The sequence below is a fragment of the Cryptomeria japonica genome, chromosome 5 (assembly GCF_030272615.1).
Source record: "Cryptomeria japonica chromosome 5, Sugi_1.0, whole genome shotgun sequence".
NCBI classification, from domain to species: Eukaryota; Viridiplantae; Streptophyta; class Pinopsida; order Cupressales; family Cupressaceae; genus Cryptomeria; species Cryptomeria japonica.
In genome coordinates this window covers 798,977,973-799,005,155 of record NC_081409.1, presented here as the reverse complement: position 1 = coordinate 799,005,155, position 27,183 = coordinate 798,977,973, and the positions used below count along the sequence as shown (strand labels likewise).

The window sequence follows — 27,183 nt, the reverse complement described above, 5'->3', positions numbered from 1 at the left end:
CAACACATTTTACACCTCCTTTTGTATTGGAATGACAACAAAATTCAACAAAAAATGTTGTGTGCCAATCATCACCTTTTGTGCCATCAACATATCAAGTGGCTTGATACCATGTTGATCGGCACCTACCAAGTGGAATGTTGGTGGCCACAAGGTCGACTTTCTGAGGCACTTCCACGTCTCCTCTGGTAGTACATTCACTCCAGATCCTTTGTCCACAATTATGTTTGTAAGTTTCCATCCCATGACCTCCATCTCCGTGATGGCTAGTTGCTTCTCAATGTTCATTGTCAACAGCATTGGATCAATCACTTGTTCACCTTTAGGCAATAGTTCTATCGTCATGTCTTTGCTTGAACCTTATCTTCATGATCGCCCGGTCCACACCATTTGCATAATAACTATACGTTGCCTTTCTTATTCTAGCAGTTTCTCACAAAGTGTCCCCATTCACTAAATTGTTGGCACTATATGATAGAATTTCCTTTAGAGTTGTATTGTATTTGATTTCGCCCTCGTTGGTTTTGATAACCGCCTAGCGATGCATCTATGGTTTTGATGGAGTGGACTCTCCCTGTGTGAAGAGTACTTGTGTACTTCTAGTCTTCAAATTGTATGGACACTCCTTTATTGAATGACCCGTCACTTGGCAAATCTCACAAAACGTCTTTCTAGGACAATTACCTTTCATGTGCCCCTCAATTTTGCACTTAGTACACCCTAGTTCATGTTTCTTTATTGGTTCATGTTGATGTGTTTTTAAGCACCTCATCATGCACAACATGTAGATCACTACAAAGTGTTTGTGATTAAGCAATATCTCTTGATACTCAACATTAACTAAATGCCCGATGTGATGAGGATGGGGCATATTCCCAAATTGTATCATCTTTGAGTGATCAAATCAACATTTTAACTTTCCTTAACTCTTCGAGAATTATCTAACTTTATCACATTTGCATTTCAATCCTCTAACTTGAGAAAATTGTCCTTATTCTTTACTTGATGACATTTGATCTTGACTTTCATTATTCATACCTAAGCTTGATCTTCTTGTGCAATTTCATCTCCTAGCCTAGAAACTTCGTGTCTATGTAGTAATACACCTTGAACCTTACATTGATCTTTCTGAGACTTGAATTGCTTGCCTTGATGTAGGGTATCTCCATGTGGTATGCTGGCTATGAATCTTGGATTTCCGGAAGAAATTAGGAAATTCAAGATGTTTGCAAAATATCTCATCATATCTTGAATATCTAGACCTTGTAAGGCATCCTCCATGTGTTGATTGTGGCTTTGAATCCTTGACACGTGAATACATGAATACTCAATGTTGTCGCTTTATATTGCAATGTTGATCTCCTCCTTGCATATGTAAGTGTGATTTCTTTTTTCACACCTTGAAGCCTTGACTTCCTCATGTTGTTGTGTAGATCTTGCTTGCTACGATGCTTGAGTCTTTGTTGATTTGTCTTGAATCTCTTGGTGTTGATCCCTTTGATGTTGGATCCTTAAACTCGTGGATCTTGATGAAATGAAGTGCATTTTCCATTGAACTCCTCTCCATGTAGGGAGGTCTTTCATCCTAAGTGCTCTCCTCTTGATCTCATCATCCCTTGTATGAGTGCTTGCTCTCCTGTGGTTCCTAGCTCCATGGGCTTTATTGCTGAGCTCAAATCTGAAAGGAAAATGCAACAAATCGAGAATGATGTAAATAATAAAACAATGCAAATCATATTTCCAAGTCTGAAATGATCTGCTTGTGTGGAAGTTATCTGAAATCTGATCAAAAGCACACACTAGGACTCCTAGGGTTTGTACAATCAGCTAAAATTTGCGCACTATTTTCACAGGTCTGCTCCTTCTTTACTAAGCTTTGAATGATGTTGAAACAAGCAAGTTTGATCCCTTGCTTTATATGCTCCTCCACTTCTTACACCATCCTCCCTTGTCCAGCTGACCTAGCCACTAAAAACTATTTATTTTGCCCTTTCGATTTTGAATTATCCCTTGAATTAGGGCCGACCTAGACCTGAGTGGGATTTTAGGGTTAATATGCACAATATAAGCGCATTTAGAGCCCTCCAATGCACAAAACATGGAGTGCATTTCATGTATAAGCTTGCACAAAATCCAAAGCTGGCCACATACATCAATGTAGTCACCTTACTTACCAAATCGGCTAAGCAGAAGAATGTTGAGGGTTAGGCTCATATAAATAAAAATCAAGCTTCTCCCCCACCTCCCACCTTCACAAACACAAACCTCATCAATTATGCCCTTGCTCTGGAAATGCAGATTAGGCCTTGTTGTGACGTTTTCACACATCGCCCCATTGCAAATGGGGACCCCTGTTTTTTGCTTTTTAGGGTTTGTTTTTTTAGGTCTTTTAGGGTTTTGTCAATTAGCCTTTGCATTTTGAGTGCTGTCAGGGAGATCAATAGGATAGCAGGTCCTGCTGGAGTGAAGTCCTGATCCTGAAAATATTGGCTAAGTCTGAAAGTCCTGATCCTGAAAATTTGGCTAAGTCTGAATGTCTTGCTCCTGAAATTTGACTAAGTCTGGAAACTGAAAAACCTCAAAAAACTAGATTTTGCAATATAACTCCTGGAGGTCTGAAACCACTCTCAAACATCCTGAAAGTATATATGGAATATAACTTAAAGTATAAGTTCTTATACTTAAATGTTATATTCCATAAAAATTATCCTGATAGAGAGTTCAAAAAGTCAAATTTCGCTCCTGTCCTTCACTGAGGATCCAGAGCGAATTTCGCTCCTGTCCCTCTCCAAGGGACCAAGGCGAAGCGCTCCTATCCCTCACCAAGGGTCCAGGGCAAAAAGGCTTATTTGAGTCATTCCTGACCTTGTTTGGTCAAATTGGAACATCAAAGGCACGGTGGAGGACAAAATGAGCATGATAGAGCATCCAGACTTGATCAAAGACAATGAAATGATGGAGTTTTTGTCTACAAAGGTAAAAGCGCTCCTGTCCCTCACCAAGGGACCAGAGCGATTTTTCTTTATATACACATTTTTAGACCTTTCTTAGACTTGAACTCTTATTCATGGCGTGTAACAAGATGATATCTTCCTTAGCCAGGACATTTCATGGTGAAAAGTGAAGCATTTTGGCCTAGAAGACAAAAGGCGCTCCTGTCCCTCACTGAAGGACCGGAGCTTGAGTTCCTAATTTGCATTGTCCTCACAAGATTTAAGTGATTTCGCGATTTGAGGGGGTCAAGAGAAGTATGTTTTATTCGTTGAATATAACTTGAATGGCCTACAAAGGAGAAAATCAACCCAAGTTGCAATGGGCGCTCCTGTCCCTCTCCCAGGGACCAGAGCGATTTTCAAAGGAAGCTCCTGTCCCTCTCTAAGAGACCAGAGCGATTTTCTCACAAGACAAACTTTTGGCAAGGGAAAAGCGAGTTTCAAGTTTGAGATGAATGAAGGAAGGCATAATCAATCCATTGAAGATAATTTTGAAAGTTAGCAAAGCATAAGTGTGCTCATAATTGCCAAGGCGCCCCTGTCCCTCTCCAAGGGACCAGGGCGAAAAACACATTAACAAGCCTTCCTCCCCAAGTTGGGACGAATCCAGGTCAAGGCATAAGATTGGAGTGATATTTAAAAATGCTTCAAGGAAGAATGGAGTTGCAAGGACCACAAAATTCGATGAAAATGGGCTAGGGCGCTCCTGTCCCTCACCAAGGGACCAGAGCGAAATTTTCAAGTATGCCTAAACACTTAACGTTTGAAATACTATTTCTTGTTTCCAGGACTCAAGATAGAATGGAGAATCATGTTTTGTGCCTTGAAGGTAGTTGGAGGTTGATGTGGTCGAGAATTTGTACAATAAACTAAAAGGCGCTCCTGTCCTTCACTGAAGGACCAAGGCGATTTTCATAAAATCAACAAATCCCCTCCAGAATCACGCCAAGACAAGGTTGTGCAAAGTGAGAAATATCTTTCGAAAGATGATGAACAAGGAATTGCCCCCAAGAATCGACAATCTTAGGCTCAAATGTAAAAATCGCTCCTGTCCTTCACTGGAGGACCAGGGCGAAAATCTTAAGAAGGTCAATTTTGCCTTGCAAAAAAACGAGTTGAACATGCACTGAAGGGACGAAAGGGATCATTGCTAGCCCCACAACGTGAATTGGCAATTAAAAAATGAAGGATTGAGGACAAAAGTGAAAAGGCGCTCCTGTCCCTCTCCAAGGGACCAGAGCGAGGTTATTGACATTCGTTATTTTTTACCATGCTTGGGCATTAATATCCTCCAAATTGCATTAGATGTCAAATTGCTAACTTCGAAATATTTGGAAAATTAAATTAAATTGGCATTTAATAAATTAATTTTGAGCCTTTAAAAATCGAATTTTTTATTATAAAGCCATTTTAAATTAATTTTTGTGAAATTAAAATTAAAAGATGAAGCGCTTGAGGTATTATTTTTATTCATTTTATCAAGTCGGCCTCTTCTTTTTTTTAATTTTATTTATTTTTTTGCCTTTATTTGCAAGGTCGGCCTCATGGGTAAGTGGAAGGTGAGCGCTCTATATATTGGAGGTGTTTTTTCACAATTCAAATCATTCTTGCATTATCTCTCATGCGAACTTGAAGAGCAATTTGAGGAGGGCGAAATTCATCTTGAAGACTATTGGAGAGGAGAATTTCTTGCTAGATTGGAGGATAATTTCCAGATTTTTGAAGACATACGAAGGCGAATTTCCAGATCTTGAAGAAGCTAGTGGAAGGTGGAGTTCTTTTCCAAGCTAAAGGAGGCGCAATTTGTTCAAGAGAAGGCTTTGATCTACACTTTGCCTAGCGAAATCTTTTTTTTTTTTTACATCATTTCTTAGAGTTTAAAATTCAAGAGGAGGTATGGCAAAATCATCTTGACACCCTTGTTCAAGGTTTGATTTTTTAGACATTTGTTTTGGAAAATCTAAGTATTGCATAGTTAATTAGGAAATGATAATTCAAAGATTTATCATAAAGTTTCCTAATTAAAATCTTGAATCTTCCTTTTAGAGTTTAATTTTTAGATTTCAAGATATATTACTAATTGTGAAATGTTGTGTAGGTGTCAAGATGGCGACTCCCAAGCTCGAAAGATCTACAAGTCGGCAGGTTCTCATCAAAGACGATCAAGCAAGGACAAGGGCGACCTCCTCCAGCCTAGCATCGACAAGGACGGCCTTTTTGGACTAACGTCATCAAGGGCGACTTCTCCAATCCAGTATTCCAAGGCGAGGTACAACAATCATCCTGCACAGCAAGGACACAAGAAGTTAGAACAAGGGTTCGTTGAAGAAGCAGATAGTTCCAGATGAATTAATTAAAGCTAGCTTCTCAACAACATCAAGTTGAATATTTACCAAGTTACAAGTGTCAGACGAGGTGGCATCCTAGTCATCACTTCTCCAGTCAGTGTGGTCCACCTCAGCATGTCCAGATTCAATGTACCTAACTCATGGAAGGTGGCACAAACTCCGATGTACCTACCCCGACTATCCATTGGTCGATTTTTTCAGAGAGGACATGTGTCCAAGCAATACAATTATTTCATTGGTCAAACATTAAATGTTATGTAATGGTTGTAACAAACCCTAATTAGGGTTTTCATTGTTGAATCTTGGCCATTGATCTCGAATTGATCTAAGCCATCGAATTGTATTGAGGGCACTATATAAGCCCTGGCATTTCATTTGTAAAGGCATCAGAATAGATAAGAGATATAGTTGGAAGCAGTTAGAAGATAGATAGAGAGTAGTTAGAAGGTAGTTAGCTAGTTGATAGAATAGCAATTAAAGTAGAGTAGAGAGAGAAGGCAAAGATTGTTGCCAAGATGTTGTTGTAAAAGACTTGTAACTTCATTGAAGAAATGGTGAAATTTGTGGGTCAATTCGACAATTTGCATGGTCTTTATACTTCTCATATTTGATTTCATGTTATTAGAGGAGTGGAAGAAATGTGCTTGATTGATGGTGAAATTCGTATATCCATACTACTAGCATTTTGTTGATTGCAGACTTGCCTTGCGTAGTCAACTGGAATCATTTAGCTTAAGCTTAACTTCAATTGTCGCTTCTTCATTGATATGCATCAACCTGATGGTGTCTATGCGTGCAGTGATGATTTGAGCATCATAAAGCTTTCCTTCGAAGATCGCACTAACCTTGTGGAGATGGTCCTGGGATGTCAAAACAAGACTTAGTTAGAATTTCATCAAAGATCATTCATTGCTCTTACATTCTTAGTGTTAGGATTAGATCCTTTCCTCGCCCTCATCTTTTTTTTTCTTTTTTTCAAGTCAAAGCTAGTAAGAGCCTGTGTTCCAGCAATATTCAAAGCAGATCAAACGTTCAATCATCAAATGTAAGTCCCCTTGTGATTCCAGCAAATCACATCATACCACAGAGAGCTTATCCACACGTAGAGATCCTACATTGAAGAACCTTGGAGTCATCTTGATTGATCCTTTTTCGCGATATCTTCAGCAATCAGAGGCTTTACTCAAGAGAGGATAAGGTACCTTTAGGTATTTTATTCTGTGTTTGATAGTGTACAAAATACACGTCAACAGGCCTGAGTTTAGGTTTCTAGGTCTGAGCTTATACCTTTAAGTCTGATTTTCTTATGTTGCTTAGATCTGATTTCCGAGTTTTAGGTCAGCGTTTAAACTTCTAGATCTGAGTTCTCACAATTTTAAAGTCTGATCCTAATACTTTAAGGTCTGATTTCACTTGATTTAAGTCTGATTTGCATGTTTGAAGGTCTGTATTCAATGCTTTAAGGTCTGATCTTGGTGTCTCGGGCAAGGCGCTTTCATTCATGCCACTGTATGACCAAGGGTACTGAGCACATATGAAGACCATGCATGCACAGCGGATTCAGGGTGAAGGCTTGCATAAGCTTGGAGCAGAATTCAGGGGCCACCAATAAACTAGATGTAGAGCACAAATTAAGCCCTACCCCTTGCACAAAGTCTGCTTGAGCAGCTTTTGAAGCCTTGCTTGCAGAGTGGGATCTAGAGGTGGCAACTGCACAAGGAAGTGAGATGAGCACACATCAAGGGTAAATATGCACACTCAAAGTGTACGGCAAGATTCACTTATTGCCATGCACGAAGATGATGCTTGAGCGCATTTCAGGGTAGTGCTTGCACAAAGGTAAGTTGGAGCGCCCTTAAAAGATGTTATTCCAATGCACAAAATGAAAGTAAAGAACACCTAGGTGTTGTATTCACACAAATCTTCCTTGGGTGGAATTTGAAGGGTAGGTTGCACTAAGTGTTGGAAATATGCCTCGAATTCTCCTGACCAATGTTTGGGTTGATCGGTGTAACTTACCCCGATGGAACAGCTTGTGGGAAGGTATCGGGTTGTGGACTTTTCCTATCGATGTAACTATGGCCGATGAACATGTTGCAGACAAGTATCGAGTTAGGTCTACCCGATGTATCCTCCTTTTTCAGTTATCGGGAAGCAATGTTCAGATCCGCTTTTGTGGTCATCGAGTTAACATCGCCTATCGGGTTAGCCATATAGAAGTCCTGTCGATGTCCCGATGTAGCCTGTTGGATGTTGTCCCGATCACCCGATGAAGTCGCCTTCACGTGCTTTGTCTATCGGAGGAGTACTGTTGGAGTCTGGTCGATGACCCGATGAAGTCGCCTTTGGCGATTAGGTTGTCATCGGCTATCGGTGGAACAAGTTGGAAGCTACGCCGATGTCCACCGATGTCCGATGAGTTTGACTTCTTCTGACTTGAAGTGCATCACTCATCAGGGAAACAGTTCAGGGTATGTGTCGATGACCCGATGAAGCTACTTTAGGTGATCGGGGTAGCTTTGCAGTACTGTTGCTGATGGCCGATAGGGCCGATCTGTCTGAAACCGCTTTGATGAAGTCGTCTACTGGTTTATCGGGGATCGGGATTGCTTGTTCGTAGTTATGTCAATGGCTGATGGAACCTTCTTCCTATGATCGATTAATAGGTGAGCAAGTCTGGGACGATCGAACGATTGTCGCTATACCGCTATGGCGAGATGCACGAAGGTTACCCATCGTGGCTTGGCGACTAAATGGTGGGACCCGGCAAGAGAGAAGCTCAGGCAAGTTAACGAGTGAGCAAGTCCGGGATGATCGGACGATTGTCGCTATACCGCTAGGGCGAGATGCACGAAGTTTATTCCCCGCGACTTGGCGACCATGGTGGGGCCCAGCGACAAAGAAGAGCTTCATTCTGGGCGATTAGTGAGGCCGTGCTAAGGTGGCAGGGCAGGGACCCTGGAGCCAATCAAGGGGTGCCACGTGGTGGAGCGCAGAAAGAGATCAAGGAAGATCGGACGATCGGGATAGCTGTTTGGTTGTCTTCTCGATGACCCGATGGAATTGCCTTTGATGATCGGGGTATCATTGGAGATCGGGAGAACTAGTTGTTTGCTACACCAATACCCAATGAGGTCGCCTTCGGCGATCGGGTTGACTAGATGAAAGTTACGTCGAAGTCCGATGAAGTTGTTTACTGCTGATCGGATATCAAGGTAACTTTTCAGTGTTGGTTCCGATGGCCGATGGGGAAGTATCCGGTTGCAGATGGTCGCCCGGACCGAAGTCCAAAAAACTAGTAGGCGGACACTTGGAATGATTTTGTCGGTGTATTTGAATACGAACCGACCCGACTTTCGGATGAATGTGGGATAATATGTTTTCCACGAGTTCATGAATGGACAGGTTGTTACTTGACGGTTACGTTCCAACGCCGTTATACAAACTGACAGAGGAATGTTTGGTTGGTCAGATGGCGGTTGCTAGAGATGTAACCGATGAGCAGAGCGATTAAGGGTGTGCATGAAGGCTGTGTGGAGGTGATGGTTTTATAAGTAGCCAAGTCGATGTGTCTGCATGTGGTGAGAACAGAGTTCTGAGATTAGAGTCCGGAAAAGAGGATCTGATAACTTTATTGTAATCGTGTTGTTTACTGAATAAAGTGATCTCTCTTTGGTGGTGGGTTTTTTACCCGTAAGGGTTTTCGCACGTATATCTGGTGTCTTTCTCTGGTGCTATTCTGTCTGGTTCATCTTAATCTTCTGTCTGTGTTTATTTTAATGTACTGCAAACTAAAATTGAAATACTTCCTTGCTTGCTAATCCCCTTAGAATTGACGATAGGAGAGCATTTTCCGTGCATGGCTTTCCTTACACTAAGAGGTGAGCGCAAACTAGATGCCCACATGCACAAAATTCAAAGCGGGATTTGAAGCCTTGCTTGCACAAAATAATGCCTTAAAGATGAGCACACTTAGAGTGAGGGTTTGCACAAAACACATGGCTGATAGAGCGTGTTTTTGGTATATGCTTGCATAGAATAGCATGGGCGGGATTGATGCCTTAGCTTGCACAAAGATGCAAGTTGGGCACACTTTGAGGGTTCCTATGCATAGCCTTATACATGCTCAAGGGGGGTTGGATTTCACTTAGTCAAATTTCATCCTCCTTAATCCTTCCTCTAGAGCACATATCAAGAAATGACTTGCACAAGTTAGATGAAAGCATGGTGATGCACGCAATCCATCCACCTTGAGTGGAATTAAGGTCCCTTGGTGCAATAGCTAGACCCTCGAGAGTTTGATCATGAGGCTGGGCTGGACACTAATGCACAACTTACCCCCCCAAACCTCGCATAAACTTGTACATGCCAGGAGGGGGTTGAATTTTACTTGCACAAATTTTCATGATTTTACTCCCTCTAGGTCTTGCATAGTGTGATCTTGAAACTCGTGACCCTAAGTGTTGTGCTGGAACTGCAAGCAAGCTACTAATCCTTACCCAATTATCAACCTCTAACAACATCTTGCATTCTTAGCTACCTAGCAACACCCCTCAATCCAAACATTCACAAAACAGACCCTCTCTCACTAGCAAAGGTAACAACTACAACTACCACCAAGCTTGAAGACGACCTAACTAAGACACATAAGGCAAGCAAAAAGTGGAGGTCCCATTTGCAATGGGACAATGTGTGAATGTCACAACAGTTCCTTTCTCTACCTTCAATTCTTTCATCAGTCTCATCATATCCCATCGTAGGGCCTAAATCATTTTGGATTCTTCATCGCTGCTACCTTCAATGCTCTCGTCGTCGTTTGTCTTCCCTTTTCCCTAAGAGGATGTTTTGGATTCACTCTCGACGTCCATTGCCCGATTATATGCATCGGCATACGATGACAAAGGTACCACTTTCATTTTCTTTCTCAACAAAGGGATCAACCCTCAATGAACCACCTCTTCTTCAACTCATCGAATAGTAGGTTCTCCATCTTACTCAACAACTCCTTGAGCCTACAATTGTACGCCCGTACAATCTCATGCTTCACTTATTTGGTATTCTAGATTTTAGCAACAACTTCATTATCATCTTGTAGGAGTTTAAACTCTGCCTGGAATACCTTCTTCGGCTTTTTCTAGGATTCTATGTGTTCATCTTCTAGTTCTAAGAACCAATCGATGGCTATACCCTGTAACGTTGTGGGAAACGCCCTTAACCAATAGTCTTTATCTAATTGATCTCTTGCCAACTAGATGGTTTCGCATGTCTTGTAGTGCCTCGTAGGATCCTCTAACACATTCCCTGTGAACTTCAGCCATTTTTGTTGATCCACATTTAGACTTGCTGGAGGAGTCACCATCTTTATCTCCTACTTACTTCCTTGTGCGTCGGACCTAGCTAGACTATTCCAACCACTACATTTCGATGCTTTCGCTGCACTCTCGGCCATGCGTGCATCCTATACAAATCCACCTCTAGCATTCACAACAATTCAAGTACTTTCAAGCTCTAAATCGTTCCTATGCTCCCTTTGTCTAGGGGTTTGCAGTTTGGATTTTCCAATTCTTGTTTCCCTTGAGATGGATAGACAACGAAACATGCCTGAGTTCAAGATTTCCCTCTTTGTAATCCTCGTCCGATGTTGATGGTATGAACGAATTGTCTGATCATCCAACTAGATTTTCCTCAAATGTTTCTCGTAATCTTCTTCTCCGTTCTCTTTGTTCTACGATCCCTAGAGATAACTTGGTCTCGACCACCCTATGGCCTCTTCTAACCTTTATTGGGATCTAAGGGTGTGAAATACTCAAATCTAGCCTCATTTAAGGTAATGGCGCCAAATGTTTACTACTATATCTAATAAGTTAAATACATACTACTATATCTGATAACTTAAATGCAGGAAGTAACAAATAAGATGACAATGCATACCAGATACAAGAGCAAAATATATCTTTATTCAAACATAAAATTATCACAGAGAAGAAAACCAAAGATGGTCGGCCAAGGATTAGAGTTGATCTAACTATCATACTACCTTCCTTGACAGTAAACAACATATTTAAAGGACCAGGCAGTTGCCAAGAGGAACACAATCGTCAACCAACCGACACATATAACTACCTTAGAGTGACAACAACTTAATTTGGACAATTAATACATTGTCGGATAACCAATATTATCAAACATAACAATAGGCATTGTACACTGATAAAAGTTGTTGCAACGAATTTTCAGAGCTCTAATAGGGATGAAAACCTCTATTTTAGAGTTTGTTGGGTGAGGACTAAACCCATCCACTTGTTGTTTCTATTTATACTCAAATCTGGGCTTCAAGGTTCACTAATTTTCTGATTTACCAGGTTTGCCCCTTTTGTCCCCTTGATGCCAACCGGGTTCGTGCGGGTCCAAGTCCACGTTGGGTTCGCCCTAGGTCCGGCCAGGGTTCACCCCAGGGACTATGGGTTCGCTGTGGGTTCGCCCAGCCAAGGTTCACCCCAGGGACTGTGGGTTTGTTGTGGGTTTGCCTTGGCAAACCCACAGTGAACCCCAAGGTCCCTGGGGTGAACCCTGGCCGGACCCGGGCAAACCCATGCACTGGGCAATGTCAAGTGGGAGTGGCACTTGTTTGGGTTCAAATGATGATGATCTTGATCTAGATCCTTTTGATGATTGATGAACATTGAAGATAGAAGACACTTATTATTTTTGATTGTCAATTTTTTAATTGTAATGATTTTAATTTGATTCGTGAACCTGGACATATATGAATCTACGATACATTGATATATATTATATGGCATATGAGTATATGACATAATATGATATTATTGAAATTCTCAACTATCAATTGAAATGGCATTTGGCATTGATCAATGATGAAGTAGCATACTATTAAATGTATTTAGATTTGTAATTTTGTATATTTCTCTAAATTTTTGCATATATAATATATATATATATATATATATATGAACCCAACCCACAAACCGGGTTCACGTCGGCGAACCCGCTCCCAAACCCGAGCCGATAACTTAGCTAATTTTGCAGTTTGCCATTGCAGGCCTGACTATCATCCAATAAATCTGCTCAAAGGAACATTTATAGCCAGCCAAGCACAAGAGATTGAGCACTACACTGAACCCGATACTATGCAGCAATCAGCATAGGACTTAATGAAGGGCAAATATCAGATCTCGACCATTTGTTGTTGATCTTGGAGACCCTACACCCGATTCCTGCCCACATTTACAGGTTTGAAAGGTATTTCACAGTGCACATCAAGGCCAGACAATACTATTATGCCCATATTTAACATAAGAGCATAATTTTATCAACCTAAGCAATGAAGTAAGGGTTATCCTGCCTCAAAACTAAAGCACAATTCAAAATGTAGAGAAGGCAAGAGTCATAACTGTCTGAAGACTGCAGCCAATCCTCAACTGGGCACTACAAATCTGATCCTAGTGCTGCTACCATCAACTGGATGAAAAGGAAAAACCAACCATGAACTAAGAACTCTAATTGATCCCTGGCAAAGCGACCAATAGATCTAGGCCTAGGTTTGGCACTGGACGTTATCCAATTGCCTCACAAAAATTCTTGTAAACAGGTATTTTCAGGAACAACGATCAAATTGGATATACTACTCGTAACCAGCAATTGTAAATTTTTCCTAAGCATCAAGTCCAGTTCCAAATATTTGTTTGAGCTCAAATCTGAATCATACATTTGTCAGATTTGCAAGAGTGCATTTTCCTGTGTTTAAGAATCTCTTTTGGAATCAACTATTGATTTGAAACTAGAGAAGTTTATTACTGTATATTTCTTTCTGTGATTGTCTTGTAAAGATTGATTTATTTTTGAGGCTGCTTATGGAAAAACATAAACCCTAGGGACATAACAATGGCTAAGGAAATAATGCCACCCTCCTCCTATGTCAATGCTTACAACCAAGCAATGGACACAGAGAGCAAAGATAATCATAAAACATCCTCTCGAGGGAAAAGGAAGATAAAAGAATATGAGAGTTCAAACAATAAGAGTGATAATGAATCTAACTGCCCAAGCCCTAAGGAAAAATATGATGAGATTGATGAAAGAATTGAAGGCCAAAAAAATCCACTAAGGAAAATAAGAAGCTATGGTGCCTTGAACGTAAAAACAAGGATCATATTAAAACAAACTGCTCAAAGAAACTATTCTATGACATTTGCCTTTTTTTAAAATATTCTATCAAGGAATGTCCATACAATTTAAAAACAAAGAGCACACAAGTGCTCTTTACACAAGGCGAACAATCTACCCTACCAAATATACCGCCAAAGCAACAGAATTACGCTAACAAAAATGCATCACCTGGCAGGTACTGGAATAGAAAAGGGAATAACAATAGATTCAACAATAATACTGGGGTCAGAAGCCAATCCAATACAATGCAAAAGAACAACCTAAGATACAATATTGTCAATGCAACAAATGGAGGCATTTCGCTAGAGAATGTCAAAAGTAACCAAAACAAGGCAGAAATGTTATGCAAATGGTGTGACTAGGTGACTATGAAGACACTAATTACCCAAAACAAAAAGAAAGCATTAATATGTGATGTCCCCAATTTTTTAGGTGACGATTAATTGAACAGATTTATTAAGTTGTCAAAAAATAAAATAAAATATTCAATGATGACTTAATATTAATTAATATAATTAACAATAAAATAATAAATGTTATTATAAAGTTGTATGCGGGAAAAGTGGTGCAATGAAACAAAATTTACGAAATCATGACTAGTCCACACACCAATCGGACTCTTGGTGCAAGTTATGGAGCTATATGGAATTGCTCAACTTCCCAAGAGATGTTCCGTTGTTCTCTATCTCACAAGACCCCTTAAGCCAATGCCTTTGCTCTCAGATCACTGAGCAAAGTGACCTAGGGATGACAATCATGAGAATGAGGGATGTTTTGATCAATCTAACATGAATGCAATCCTAATGTGCATGATATTAATAAAAAGATGAACTAAACTAGCATGCATATGATGATAAGATGAAAGGATTAGTAACAAGACTATCCTAGCATATCATACTAGTCTACCATGATTATACAAAGATGTTATGATTAGTTCTATCAAAGAGAGGCTAAATGCTATATAAAGATGATTTAAATGCTTAGTAAAATGTCTATAAGTTTGATGCTAAAGACTTGGATATGAAATGGAGGAATGAGAGCTCTATTTATAGGAAAAACAGGGCAATGAAGGGTCAAAATTGAATGATCCTATCAAGGGTCAAGATTGAAAGTTATCAATCCATGTTTACAATTCTCACCAATGAAATGGTGACAATTGTCAACAATAGACTACTTGAGAGGAGATGTAAGAAGCATTAAATGCTTGAGAAGACCTCATGGTTACCTTAGAAGGTAAGGGTTAAGGTTAGGTTAAGATTACCCATTGGATAAAACTTTTACCCAAAGGATAAATTCTTGTGCAAGGGTTAAAGGAATAACCATGGTCAAAGCAATGAATGCTTGATGAGACCCTATGGTAAGTTGAGGGTTGAGTTAGGCAAAAAGTCTCTAACCATGCCAAAAAGGGTTAGTTAACCATTAATGGTTTGGAAGACTTTGGGGACAGATTTGGAAGAGTCCTTCCAAATTTGGGGGAACTCAACAAGTTAGCTTGTTGAAGGCATAAAGGCTTTAATGCCTTTGGAAGACTTTACTCCAAATTTAAGAAGTGACATCCTCAAATTTAGGGAAAGGGGATAATTTAAAGAGTTCTAGGCTAATTGATTAGGATTAGAATGGGTTCTAGAAGAATCTAGAAAGAGGGTTAGGAGGCAAGTGGGGGATGTAGGAGAATGCAAGTGGATGGAGGGTAATTTTAATTAAAATAAATTGCTTTATTTCAACAAAATAGATGCAAGTGGGGGATCTAAATAAATTAGATTTATTTATTTGAAGTGAACAATTTAATTAAATGTAAATTTAATTAGAAGGAGAGAGAAGGGATTTAATTAAATAAAATGATTTATTTAATTAAATGACATGAAAGGCTTGGGTGAATTTAAAATAAATAAATTGAATAATTTATTTAATCAAATAGAGGAATGTGGATGATTTAATTAAATTAGATTTAACTAAATAGAGGAATGAGAATAAAATGAACATTAAATATTCATTTAGGAAAGTGATCATTTTTATACGTCTACAAAAGTCAATAAAGTTTCTTCTAGAAGTTTTAAGGAGGTTAAATGAGACCTTTCTAGAAGATCCAGCTGAACCTTTAAAAAAAGATGAGAGCACGTCATTTCGATTTTTATTTTGACATTTCTTTTAGAGAATTTTGGGGGGCTTGTTCTCCGGGTTCAGCATGCCCTAGGACAAAAACCCTTGGGTCTTTTGGCTGATTGGACGAAAACCCAACTCAACCCTTGGTGAATTCATATCAGGATTCACAATTGCACTTCAATGGTCATGTTGACGAGTGTTTTGTGACCACACCAACACTAAATAAAGTTTTCCAACGGTCACTTTATCCTCCCTTGATCAAAATCATTTGTAAGCTAGATTGCAGGAAGATCATACATTGACTCCAAGGTTCCAACAACATGCTACAGTTACGTTTGGCTTTGATGTTTGTTGGTAATCCAAAGGGACTTACGTTTGGATCATTCTTTCACTTCTTCGTTGTGGCTGGCACTTCATCATTAGATATAGCAATTATGTGATGCTTTTGCTCAAATGAACTAAATTGGAATGAACTGAAATTAAAGGGGAAAGGGCTTAGGAAGACTAAGCTAAATCCAAGAACTCAATAGATAACAATGATCCAGGCGAGATCAACCACATTTTACTTCGCCACTAGTAGACAACTACATAAAGAGGGTGCAATCTTCAAAGGTAGTGTTTGTAAGATTTTAAACCATCAATGAACACCATCAGAGAACAATGTTCACCCAACAATTTAGATTAAGAACACACATATAAGAGCTCAGTCCAACCTTGCACTGTGGATAGAAATCATCTATCAACAAAAAGTATGAGCAAGCGATCTCACCATAAAACACTGCAATCAACTTCGTTCATCTAAATGCTTGAAACAAATCTAAACTAATTAAGGTGAAACCATGCAAGCCACAAAATAACACAAGTGAACACCATCAGTGTACAATGTATCACTAGTATTATCTCAATAACTTATTACAACAATTTCATACAATCTCTTGGCTTTACAAATGAAGGGGTGACCCCCTTTTATAGGCCTCCAAGAGGAAAATGGACGGCCGAGATTACAAACCAATCAATGGCTAAGATTAAACATGCAAAACCCTAATTAGGGTTTGACCAAGAGATTCCCAACCATGACAAGTAGTGGGAATAATCATAAATGAGGAATCATGCCCACTATGTATTAATTGCTCTTTGCCCCAAAAATGGTATCCATAAAGCATTGAATGCACATCACTCCTCAAAATCGCCCATTATGCACTAAATGAGCCACTACTTCCTTGAACATGTCAATCGCCATGCAATTAATCAGCCACCACTTGGTCAAAACATTCACTAGCAGTAAATGCACCATCATGTCGCCATGCATTCAATAGATTCTCGCCATGCAAGTGGACCCCACCGTCATAGGAACTATAATTTTCCGACTTGTGCTTCATTAATACGAAATATGCTCTTTGCATGTCGACAACTCATCCTTTACAAGAATCTTTCCATTCAGGGCTAACAAAAGATATTTTGGAAGATTTTCCAACCTTTGAAGAATTTTAACAATCTTTTTCACTTCTAAAGGATTCCCGAACAACTGGAAATTTTGGAGAGAGAAAATCTTTCCAGAGAGATTTTTGTCCTAAAGGAAAATTTATGTGTTCTTGTACACACCTCGTCTTGAAGGTTGACCATTTTTTTCACATTTGAGGAATTTACCTTTTCCAGAATTTTGGAGAGAGAAAATCCTCTCACTTAGCCAATTTCCCTCGTGCCTTGAAATTCTTCACCTTGGGCGCATTTCTTCCCTAAGAAAGGAATTTTTTGAAAATTTGAAATTTTCCTCAACCTTGAATTCCATGTGCAATAAGGAATTTTTTGAAAATTTGAAATTTTCCTCAACCTTGAATTCCACGTTCTATTGCACACCTCTTCTTGAAGGTTGACCCTTTTTTTCACATTTGAGGAATTTACCTTTTCTAAAATTCTGGAGGGAGAAAATCCTCACTTAGTCAATTTTCCTTGTGCATTGAAATTCGTCACCTTGGGCTCATTTCTTCCCTGAGGAAGGAATTTTTTTAAATTTTGAAGTTTTCCTCCTTAGCCTTGAATTCCACGTTTTGTTTTGTCCTTGGGCACATTTTGAAGGTTGTGAAGGATTTCTTTGGAATTGACATTCTCCTCCTAGACCATGTTTTTGCATTTTCTACTTGTACTGGAGCGCATTTGCTAGGAAGTGGAGGAATTCTAGAAAATTAGACTTTTCTTCCTTGATGTCACTTTGGTGTCCATTCCTTTCCTAAAGCACATTTTCTCCAGGGCGAAGGAGTTTTTGATGTGGAGGAAAATTCCTCCTTAACCTTGTTTTGGCGCCCAACCTTTTGCCTTGGGCGCATTTTGCCTGTGGAGGAGGGATTCGAGTTGAAGGAGAAAATCCTACAAGCTTAGGGAGATACACTCCTCACTTGGTCTTGGGCATAAATCTGGGATATAGGAGAAATTTCTTCCACAAGGAAGAAACCTCCCTTGCATGGTTTTGGCACCCTCCTCTTGCCTTGGGCGCTAATCTGAGGTGATGGAGGAATTTTGGTAAAAATAGATTTTCCTCCATGCCTTGATTCTAGCGCCCATCTTTGTCTAGGAGTGCTTTTTGGGAGGTGTGAAGGAATTTAGATAGATTTTTAACTTTCTCCCTTTGCCTTGGATTTTTGAGCTCATCACTTGAATTTGGATGCCATTTTTTGCCTTGGATTTTTGGGCTCATCGCCTAAATTTGGATGCCATTTTTAGATTGAAGAGAATTTCTCATTGAAGGAATACTTCCTTGCCTTAGGATGGGATTTTCATGCTTTTTCCACTTCAAGAAAGAATTCCAGACAGCCATTTTTCAGATCAACTGCCTGCTTTTACAACTTTCCGAATTTGGAACTTGGATTTTCAAGAATGCTCTATCAGCATTGTCCTGCCAACTACCTAAGATAGACCTACCAAAAACAGACTTACTAAAAATAGTAGGTACTTCCAAATATGAAATTAGGGCAAACCGAGACAGGGTGACACTAAAAATAGACACTGTTTACCGCTACAATTGGTAAATTAAATACAGGAAATGTAATATCCCCACAATTTTTTTTGATTAATTTCCAATTACAACACAACAAGAATCTATTAAGGTTAGGAAATCGAAATTACAATAATGCTGAAATTGTAACCCTTCCACTTTCTAATCACCAAGTGCCCAATATGGGAAGGTGAGAGCATAGAGTGTTGAGGGGATCATTAGCTTAAAATAACTGGAAATATTACAAGGCTTGGGCGGCAAGCCAGCCCCTTCCACTTATACAGCGAGTGACAGAAATACTAAAGAAATCACTTGGCAGTAAACCAGCCGAGGACAAGCCAAGTAACTAAAATAACAATCACTCAATCGTTTATCTAGCGAGAGGACTGGGAATGAAATTAACAATCAACTCTACCGCTTATGCAGCGGGAGGACAGTAATACAAAATAAGATATAGGCGGCATGCCAGCCTCTTCCACTTGTTCAGTGGGTAATAAAGAGCAATTCCAAATATAACTTGTTGATAGTACTACTATTCAGCATTACAATAATTTTCATGTCTGCAACAAAGGTAAATCACTGAACACAGCTGCACATATTGCTCAATCAGCTCCACAAGGTACAAGGGACTCTCCACACAAGAAAATCTCTCCAAACTCAAAAAACTCTAAATCTGATAAACTTCCAGCACGCTGAAAACACACAGACCAGAAACACCAAAGCCCACTAAAACACTTACAACTCCCTCAAATCTTAACCAAATGACATGAGACTGAAAGCATATGACTCATAGGAGGTAGGCGATCAAACCTAGAATAACAAACTATAGCAAACTAACCCAAATACATTACGCACGCATCCCAAAGCACTCAGCCACATGGTACGGCCAGCTAAGGGGGCGATTTGCAAAGATAAAATTCGAGGCACCAAATTAAGCTCTATAAAATCACAAAATGTATTGCCCAAACCAAATAGAGAGATAGAGAAAATACCCAAAACGAGAAGAATAACACACTGAGACTTATGAACAAAAACCTTCTTCAGCACACGACACGAACAGCAACCTAGACACTCTAAAACACTTCCAAAAATCAGAAAACAATACAGAAATCTGTGACATTATCTTCAATCCACTCCTCTGAGATAAGAGCAGGCTCTGGCTCGACTAGTTGCTATATTACAAGCAAGAAATCAAGCAATGGCTAGGTAATAAGCATTCCCTAAAGCTTCACTCTGCATTTTGACAACACTTCGTTATAATATTTGCAAAAGATAGTCTCAAATGAAGGCCAAGGTACTTATTTATAACCTTCTCCCAAATCGAACCTCCTTTTCCCTCCAATGTGGGACTAAACAACGACATTCAAATTCACTTTAATTTGCATTTCATTTCATCCCTTTCACCAAGTCGTCCCATTTTGCCTAGACAAGACACTTTATTAAAATGCAAATAACACAAAATGTGAGCGCCCAACATATAATTGAGAAAATGACTTTAATATAAGTTAAGCAATCCCTTTTACAAATTGTCCATATTGCCTTAGTTATAATCCAACTTTAAACAACATTTTCCAACAAATCGACCCCCTCAAGGAAGCAAATATACTTCATAAAAATATCAATAAAGTGTGTTATGGCGTCCAAGGTAATAAAGTGAAGTATTTCATAAAATTAACTTATTTCTTTCTAAGGCGTCCATCATGCCTTATAAATAATTCACTTATAAAATATTTTTCCTCAACCATGAAGTCGCCCAACATAAGCTCAAACTTGCCAAAATAGCTCCAAAAATGTTGGAAGACCAACTGCTCAAACTGACCTGCCAGAAATAGCCATCTGAACTGACCCTCTGAAACCCTGCTAAAAATAGCACATACTAAAAATAGCATACCGCTAAAAATCTAAAAATAGTAAGTGTGTCCAAATGCATTTTAACCACATTCTGAGCAGCCGTCACAACTTACTAAAAATAATAAGTCCGGAAAAGTCTTCGGATTCATTTGCATGTCACACCATCATGAGGCTCTCTAAAAACCCAGAAAAATAAGTTGTCCTCGCCCCCACTTACTAAAAATAGTAAGTTCAGAAAAATCCTCAAATTTAGTTGCATGTCACACCATTGTGAAACTCTCTGAAAACCTAGAAGGAATCCAAAATCAGAACATTGAAATTCCAACATGCAAGCCACCAAAAATGCCAAAACATCCTCCTAGAAAATAGGAAACCCTAATTCTGCCTCTGATTGACTAACAGGTCTCGAAATTGACCAACAATCCCCAAAAAAATTAGAGCGAAAAAGGGGACATTACAGGAAATAATAATGTACATGACAATGCATACCAGACACAACAGTAAAGTATATCTTTATTCACACATGCTATTATTACAAAGAAGAAGACCAGAGATGGCCGACCAAGGATTACAATAGATTCGACTATACCATATCACTTCCTTGGGAGTACACAACATATTTAAAGAACCTGACGATTGTCGAGAGATACACAACCGTCAACCAACCGACACATAACTACCTGAGAGTGACAACCCACTTAATACAATTAATTAATACATTGTCGGATAACCAAAATTATCAAACATAACGATACGAATTTTATGCCAACTACAAACACTACTAAAAATAGTAAGTTTGTTTAAACACAAAATTAGGCCAATCCAGGACACAATGAAACTTACTAAAAATAGTAAGTGCTCAAAATTCGATCAAATTTCACTGGTAGCTTCTTCGAAGGGTTCTGACTTCATTGCTCTGTTCAGATTTTCCAAAACCCTAAGAAAATGGCCCCAAATCTAAGTCTAAAAGGCAAAAACCCTAAAATAGACAAAACAAGCTCCAGACTTAGTCAAATCCGCTCAAAACACTTGCATACTTGATCAAAATTTATCAAAAATACTTGCAAACCAGGGAGACCGAAAGGATTGTTGCGAAAAGACCCAAAGAGCCATAACCAAAAGACCAAGAGGACCAAAAATGCAAGGGGTCCCCATTTGCAATGGGGTAATGTGTGAAAATGTCACCACAGGTGAGATTGTGAAGATAAGAGAACTAAACATTATTCTTGCATATTTGGAGGAAAAGGCACAAAGGGTTGCAAGCTACAGTACTCGCTACAGTATGGCTACGATACCTGCTACAGTGCCCAACACCATTGTTTCTTATTGGCACATACATACATACATATACATATACATATAAATAGAACAAGAGAAGCATTATAAATTTAAAGCTTGGAAATTGGTATGCTGCCCTGCACAGGCTCACAAGCTTTGTACATTTTAAGGAGTGGTTTATAACAGACTACTACCCATTTCATCTGCACTAATTGGTTTTCTGTAATTCTCACACAAATAGAAAGCTTTATCTGTGATTAGAAGCATTCTGGCATTTGTCTCTGCTCTGAGAAAAGGGAAATGTCCTTCAAAGGAGAAATTTCGAATAAGAGATGGTCGGTCATCCTGAAAACAGAGGATGATTTGGTTATACATGCGACCAAAAGGATTCTGGGTGACGAGATAATCCTTGCAGAGCATAGACAGAGAGTCAACAACAGGATTTGCAGCGATTTTACTTACAATGGGTGAAGGGAAAGCAACAATAGTTACATTATGCAGGTTGATTTTCAAAGAGGAATATTTGGATAACCTGGAATTGGCGATAAAATGCGTGGATGAGAATCTGCAAACACCATACCCAGAGGATTACTCCAAAGTGGCGGAAGCCATTGATAAGGGGGAGGTGCTCAACATAGAATTCAAAAAGCCCGTCCTTAGTAATAAGGACCAGAGTCTCTGCAACCAAAGACAAACAGAGATCGCCAGAAGCATTGCATTCCTCAAGCAATGGTTGGGAGTGGTCAAAGAACCAAAAGGAGAATGGTGGGTGAGTTACATGGTCGAAGAAGGATGGACACCGTTCCAGGCAGAGAATCCCACTGAAGCACAGGCCTCTGATATGGAAAGTTCGGACGACAGGGAAGAGGATTAAGTTTCAGTTACATAATCTTTTTTTTGATATTATTATTATAATGAATCTTCAACATAGACTGATAGGAGCGATAGTTATATCAAAACACAATGCACTGTTTATTCCTGTGATATAATAAGCATAGCGAACGGTAAGGTATTTACTGTATGACAATATCAAATGTTATTTTAACTATACTTAGATGAGACGGATATTGTGATTACTATGATAAGTTACTAAAGTTGAAACTAGAGAGGTTGTGGTAGCATCAATCCTTTGTTGTCCAGTTCTTTGACTTCTGAGAAGTATTGTAGACTGGGTAATCTTTCAAAGTAGGAACAACAATCTCTGATGTTGACCTAGTTCGAAAGAAACCTAGTCTAGAATATCAGTAGGGGAGAGGGTAGTGAAATAATATTGGCTTTATTCTTCTTTTGAATCTAACAGTTAATATAGTGGTTTTGCAGAAGAAAGTATTGAAATCTGTTTTGCAGGAGAAGGTTTTTTTGTTTTGCAGGATAAGCAGAGGGGACTAAGATGACAAAAGGGAACTGGGAAAGTCGGACAGAATTACACCATCCCATACCAACCACAGTTTCTACATGTGAAGGGCTTTTTTTACAAGCCCGATTGTAGAACCTATAAAAGGTCATTTGTAATTTATAGGTTGTTAGTTTAACTGGACCAATGGTCCCGGGCAAGGCCGAAGGTTTTCTCCTCTCTGCTCTTTCCTACCGGCGCCCGCACTGAGCGGAGATTGTAACATTTTCTATCAATAAAATACGGCTAAGGCCTTTTTACCGAAAAAAACAAAACAAAAGAAAACTGTGATTAGAAGCATAGGTAATAAATACTGTCAGAATCTCTAGACTTCTTAGGCATGCCAAATTGGTCCGATCTGATATGAACATTTTTAAATTATATTTTCTTTTACAAAATTTAAATTTCATTTCTCTGTAATCCGACTTGCTCTGCTCATAGCAGCAATTTAGATTTTATATATATTTATGTAATATAATATTTTCCCACATGCACATATAATTTTTCTTTATGAACTGGACTTACTGGATTTATATATATATATTTTTGGGAATTTTCCTCCTTTTCTAACAAATACAGATTCCTGAATTTAGTAACAACGCTCAGAGGTGGCAGAACGATTACTAATTTGTAGCTGCTATGAGCACCGTGCAAATTAAAAAATGTCTTCCCAATGTGATTTCTAATTTTCTAGCATAAATGTTCCATTACCCATTTCAAAATTTCTAAGCGTCTACATCTCATGAACACTTCTATAGAAAACGAAATCAGAATTAAAAAGCACAATTCTCTTAATAAATGAAAAAAAATTGAAGGTAAATTAGGGTGTCAATCTAATTGGAAGTCACAATATTCTTTCAAGAGAAAAAAAAGTCATGATAAATGCTCCACCTGGTTTCTTGCTAGAAATCAGGTCCAAAATGTTGGTGTTACAGATTCTTTATGAAGACAATGTGTTAGAAAGGGAACTGGTGTTCATATTCTTTGAAGATTCTCTTCTGCCAAGACTTTTTGAACATAGTTGAAAGGTGAGCTAAATATTGCTTAAGTGTCACTCTTTAATGAAAACACACTCTCCTTGGTACCCTTTAATGGAAACACACTCTCCTTGATAAATGGCAAGGTTTTATGGCACACGGTTTGGTTGACTAGCATTGAATTCAGTCAAAGGTATAAGGCTGCTTTTGTTGAGGACCCTTTTACTCAGCTTACAAGGGAGTGTGAATATTCATGGAAGAATTGGTACTTGTCAAAGCTAAATTCAAGTGTCTCTGTGTAGAGGTGAAGTCATTGTCTATAAGGGCGCAGCCTCTTGTAGCTTTTCTGTGAGGAGACTTTGGTTGTAACCCTCTCGTTAGATTGGTCTCTCTGTTGTTCTATTAAGTAATAAATGATGCATTTCTTCCACATACAGAACTAAAAAATGCTTACAAAATTGTGAACCTTAAAAGATTTCATAAAGTACCTGCGAAGATCTTTACTCACTGCCATGTTGCAGAGATATGGAGAACCCTTCGGAGGAGCTGGTGTGGCTTGAAACTCAGAAACTCCCTTAGAATTAAAGGAAACCTCTGCAGTGCCACCAAAGGTCCATTCTCCCTCTCTTTCCGAATACAGACCTTAATATACACGAAGAAATATATAATGAATTACAAACTCAAAAATAGACAAAAATATAAAAAGGAAAAAAGAATTTGGACAAGACTGTTTAGAAATATATGCTTAGGAAATGATAATCTATCTCTTCTTTGAAGCAAACATATCTACCATTTCTCTTCAGTAAAAGTAATCTTAATAATATAATACCTCTATAAATTTGTTTGAAACAGCTTTTGGAAAAATTGTATACATCTTTTTAATATTACATTTTGGAAGTAAATTTTACAGACTAAAAATTTGAAGTTTATTATAACACCCCACTAGCGTAAATATAAAGTTTCCATTGCAAAAAGAAATTCCAAATAAAAATTTCAATTGCAAAAATAAACTCCAGATTAAAATCCCAATGAAACATTGATTAAATGTTCAAATTTGATAAAATGATAAATCAAACTACTATGAAACTTCTTATCCAAAAATGATTTTCAAATATAAATTCCAAGAAAACATAATTATATGTTAATATTGAATAAATGAACAATTCATCGCACTTCTTGGATATCACATAACTCGAGGGGTGAAACCCAGAGGCCAGGTTGGGTACAGATTCCCTGTTGACCAAAATCAAAAAAGGCGAAAAAAAAATATACAAATAGCTTGTACCATAGCCTACCTATGAGTGTGACAACATGAGGAACACGAGCCGCCCTCTCCCTCATATACTCTCTGATTGAAAACTTCAACAAAGGCCTATAATTCAGAGGCCTCCACACAATTTCTGCTAAGCAATCTGTCAGAAGTTCTGATGTATCCTCCATGTGCTCATTATCCAGAGCTTTAATCACCAAACAACCATGATCAATCCTATGCTCGTACACAAAATTTTCCAAAGATTTCAGCTGTTCTAGCTCTTGATCATCTAGCAACTCCTTGTCCTTCTTGAGCTTGACTGGATCAAAGCTGGAGGGACTTAATGTTTTTTTAGTTACTTCGTTAAATAACGGATCCTGTTCGGCATTATACTCAGATGGGCTCTGTATTCCTTCGCTTAAGGCATACCCATTTCCAAATTCAATGCAGGCTGTACTGTTATCATCCAAACTAGTGCAGCCGTTGTAGTGTAATCTGGTTATGTTGCTGCTTTTGAGTACCCCATTTTTAAAGATATTCGCCCTTAATTTAGCGCCAGCAACAACAAAGGAATGGGCATGCGAAGTGAATCCAAGGCAACAATCTGAGAACATTGTGAAGGCGAATGTGGCTGAAGGATGTGAATTAACTTTTAGGGAACTCATCATCGAAATTATTGGGGAAAAAGAGGGGCGGAAGTTGTGGAAGTTGTCCCCCTTCTTGTTGTCTAGAGGAAGTGCGTATTTCATCGTGTTTGAACTGGGGCTGAGAATGGTTCATGCTTCTCTAATCCCTTTGTAAGGTTGAAAAGTACATACACTGCACTTCCACCCTTTCTTTTATTTTATCTGCTGTTTTGATTACATCCTTGTGGTACATGAGTTTGATTATTAATATTATTCTCGTGGAGAATAAAACCAGCTTTCAAGTTATCATCTCTTTTTCTACGTTTAAAATTATGGCTTCAATTTTATGTTAGAGCAATTGTCCATGTGGGATTGATTCATTTATTACAATGTAACTTTTATTTTGAGCCAAAGTCAAGTTAGTTTTAACAAATAATGATGTCTTGATTTTCATGTGAAATTTTTAAATTATAAATCTAAGAGAAGTAGAGAAAGACATTACTATCAAGGCATTTTCATAATGGTTGATCTTCAATCGTGAGGACAATCACATCGCATATATTTTTTTATAGGATTGCTTAGTAATCACTATTTAATCCTTCATATTTGTAAATACTAAAATTCTAGTACTTACAGTAAATCACTTTAGCATCTTATTGCATTGCATCTTATCATATCAAGTCATAAGTCTTAAACACTTAACATCATCATAGTCTTGTCATTGTTAGTTGCATTTGTTGTCTATTGCCTTTCAATTATATTATTATTGAAACAGTCAATAAGACTTGGATAAGAGAAGAGCTAGTCACCTTCCATTTCAAGCACACCAAGCTCGAACAATGTTCCTTAACACCAACATATTTCTAATTGGAAGCATGTGTGTCAAATGAATCTTTAATGTAGTTTTCAAAGATCTAAAGACCACAAGTTCAAGGCCACAATAGAAGCTCAAAATCACACCATTTAGATGAAAACCACATGAGTGAGATTGACCAAGGTTCACATAATTTCTTATTTCTTATTCCATAGGGCATAGTCATCTTAGCCTACTTGTCTCAAATGTATTTTCAATTCGTTGGTGCCATTATTTTGTCATAGTCTTTTCAAACTCCTCTTTAATGGCATTAAGGTGTACTCTTGTTATTTCATTTTTATTATAGGTATGATCAAATATGTGTTTATG

The 27,183-nt window shown here is 38.5% G+C and overlaps 1 protein-coding gene across 1 annotated transcript in view; it reads right to left on the bottom strand.

The window, feature by feature from the left end:
* Positions 1 to 26,243, bottom strand: part of LOC131075543 (GCN5-related N-acetyltransferase 5, chloroplastic) — a 59,142-nt gene extending 32,899 nt beyond the window's left edge. Inside the window, exons 1-2 of the mRNA XM_058012388.2 lie at positions 25,418 to 26,243; positions 24,611 to 24,764 (exon numbers count right to left, since the gene is read on the bottom strand). Coding sequence (XP_057868371.2) covers positions 24,611 to 24,764; positions 25,418 to 26,123 — 860 coding nt within the window. The 5' untranslated portion in view covers positions 26,124 to 26,243. The remainder of the gene's footprint in view (positions 1 to 24,610; positions 24,765 to 25,417) is intronic.
* Between the last annotated feature and the right edge of the window lie 940 nt (positions 26,244 to 27,183).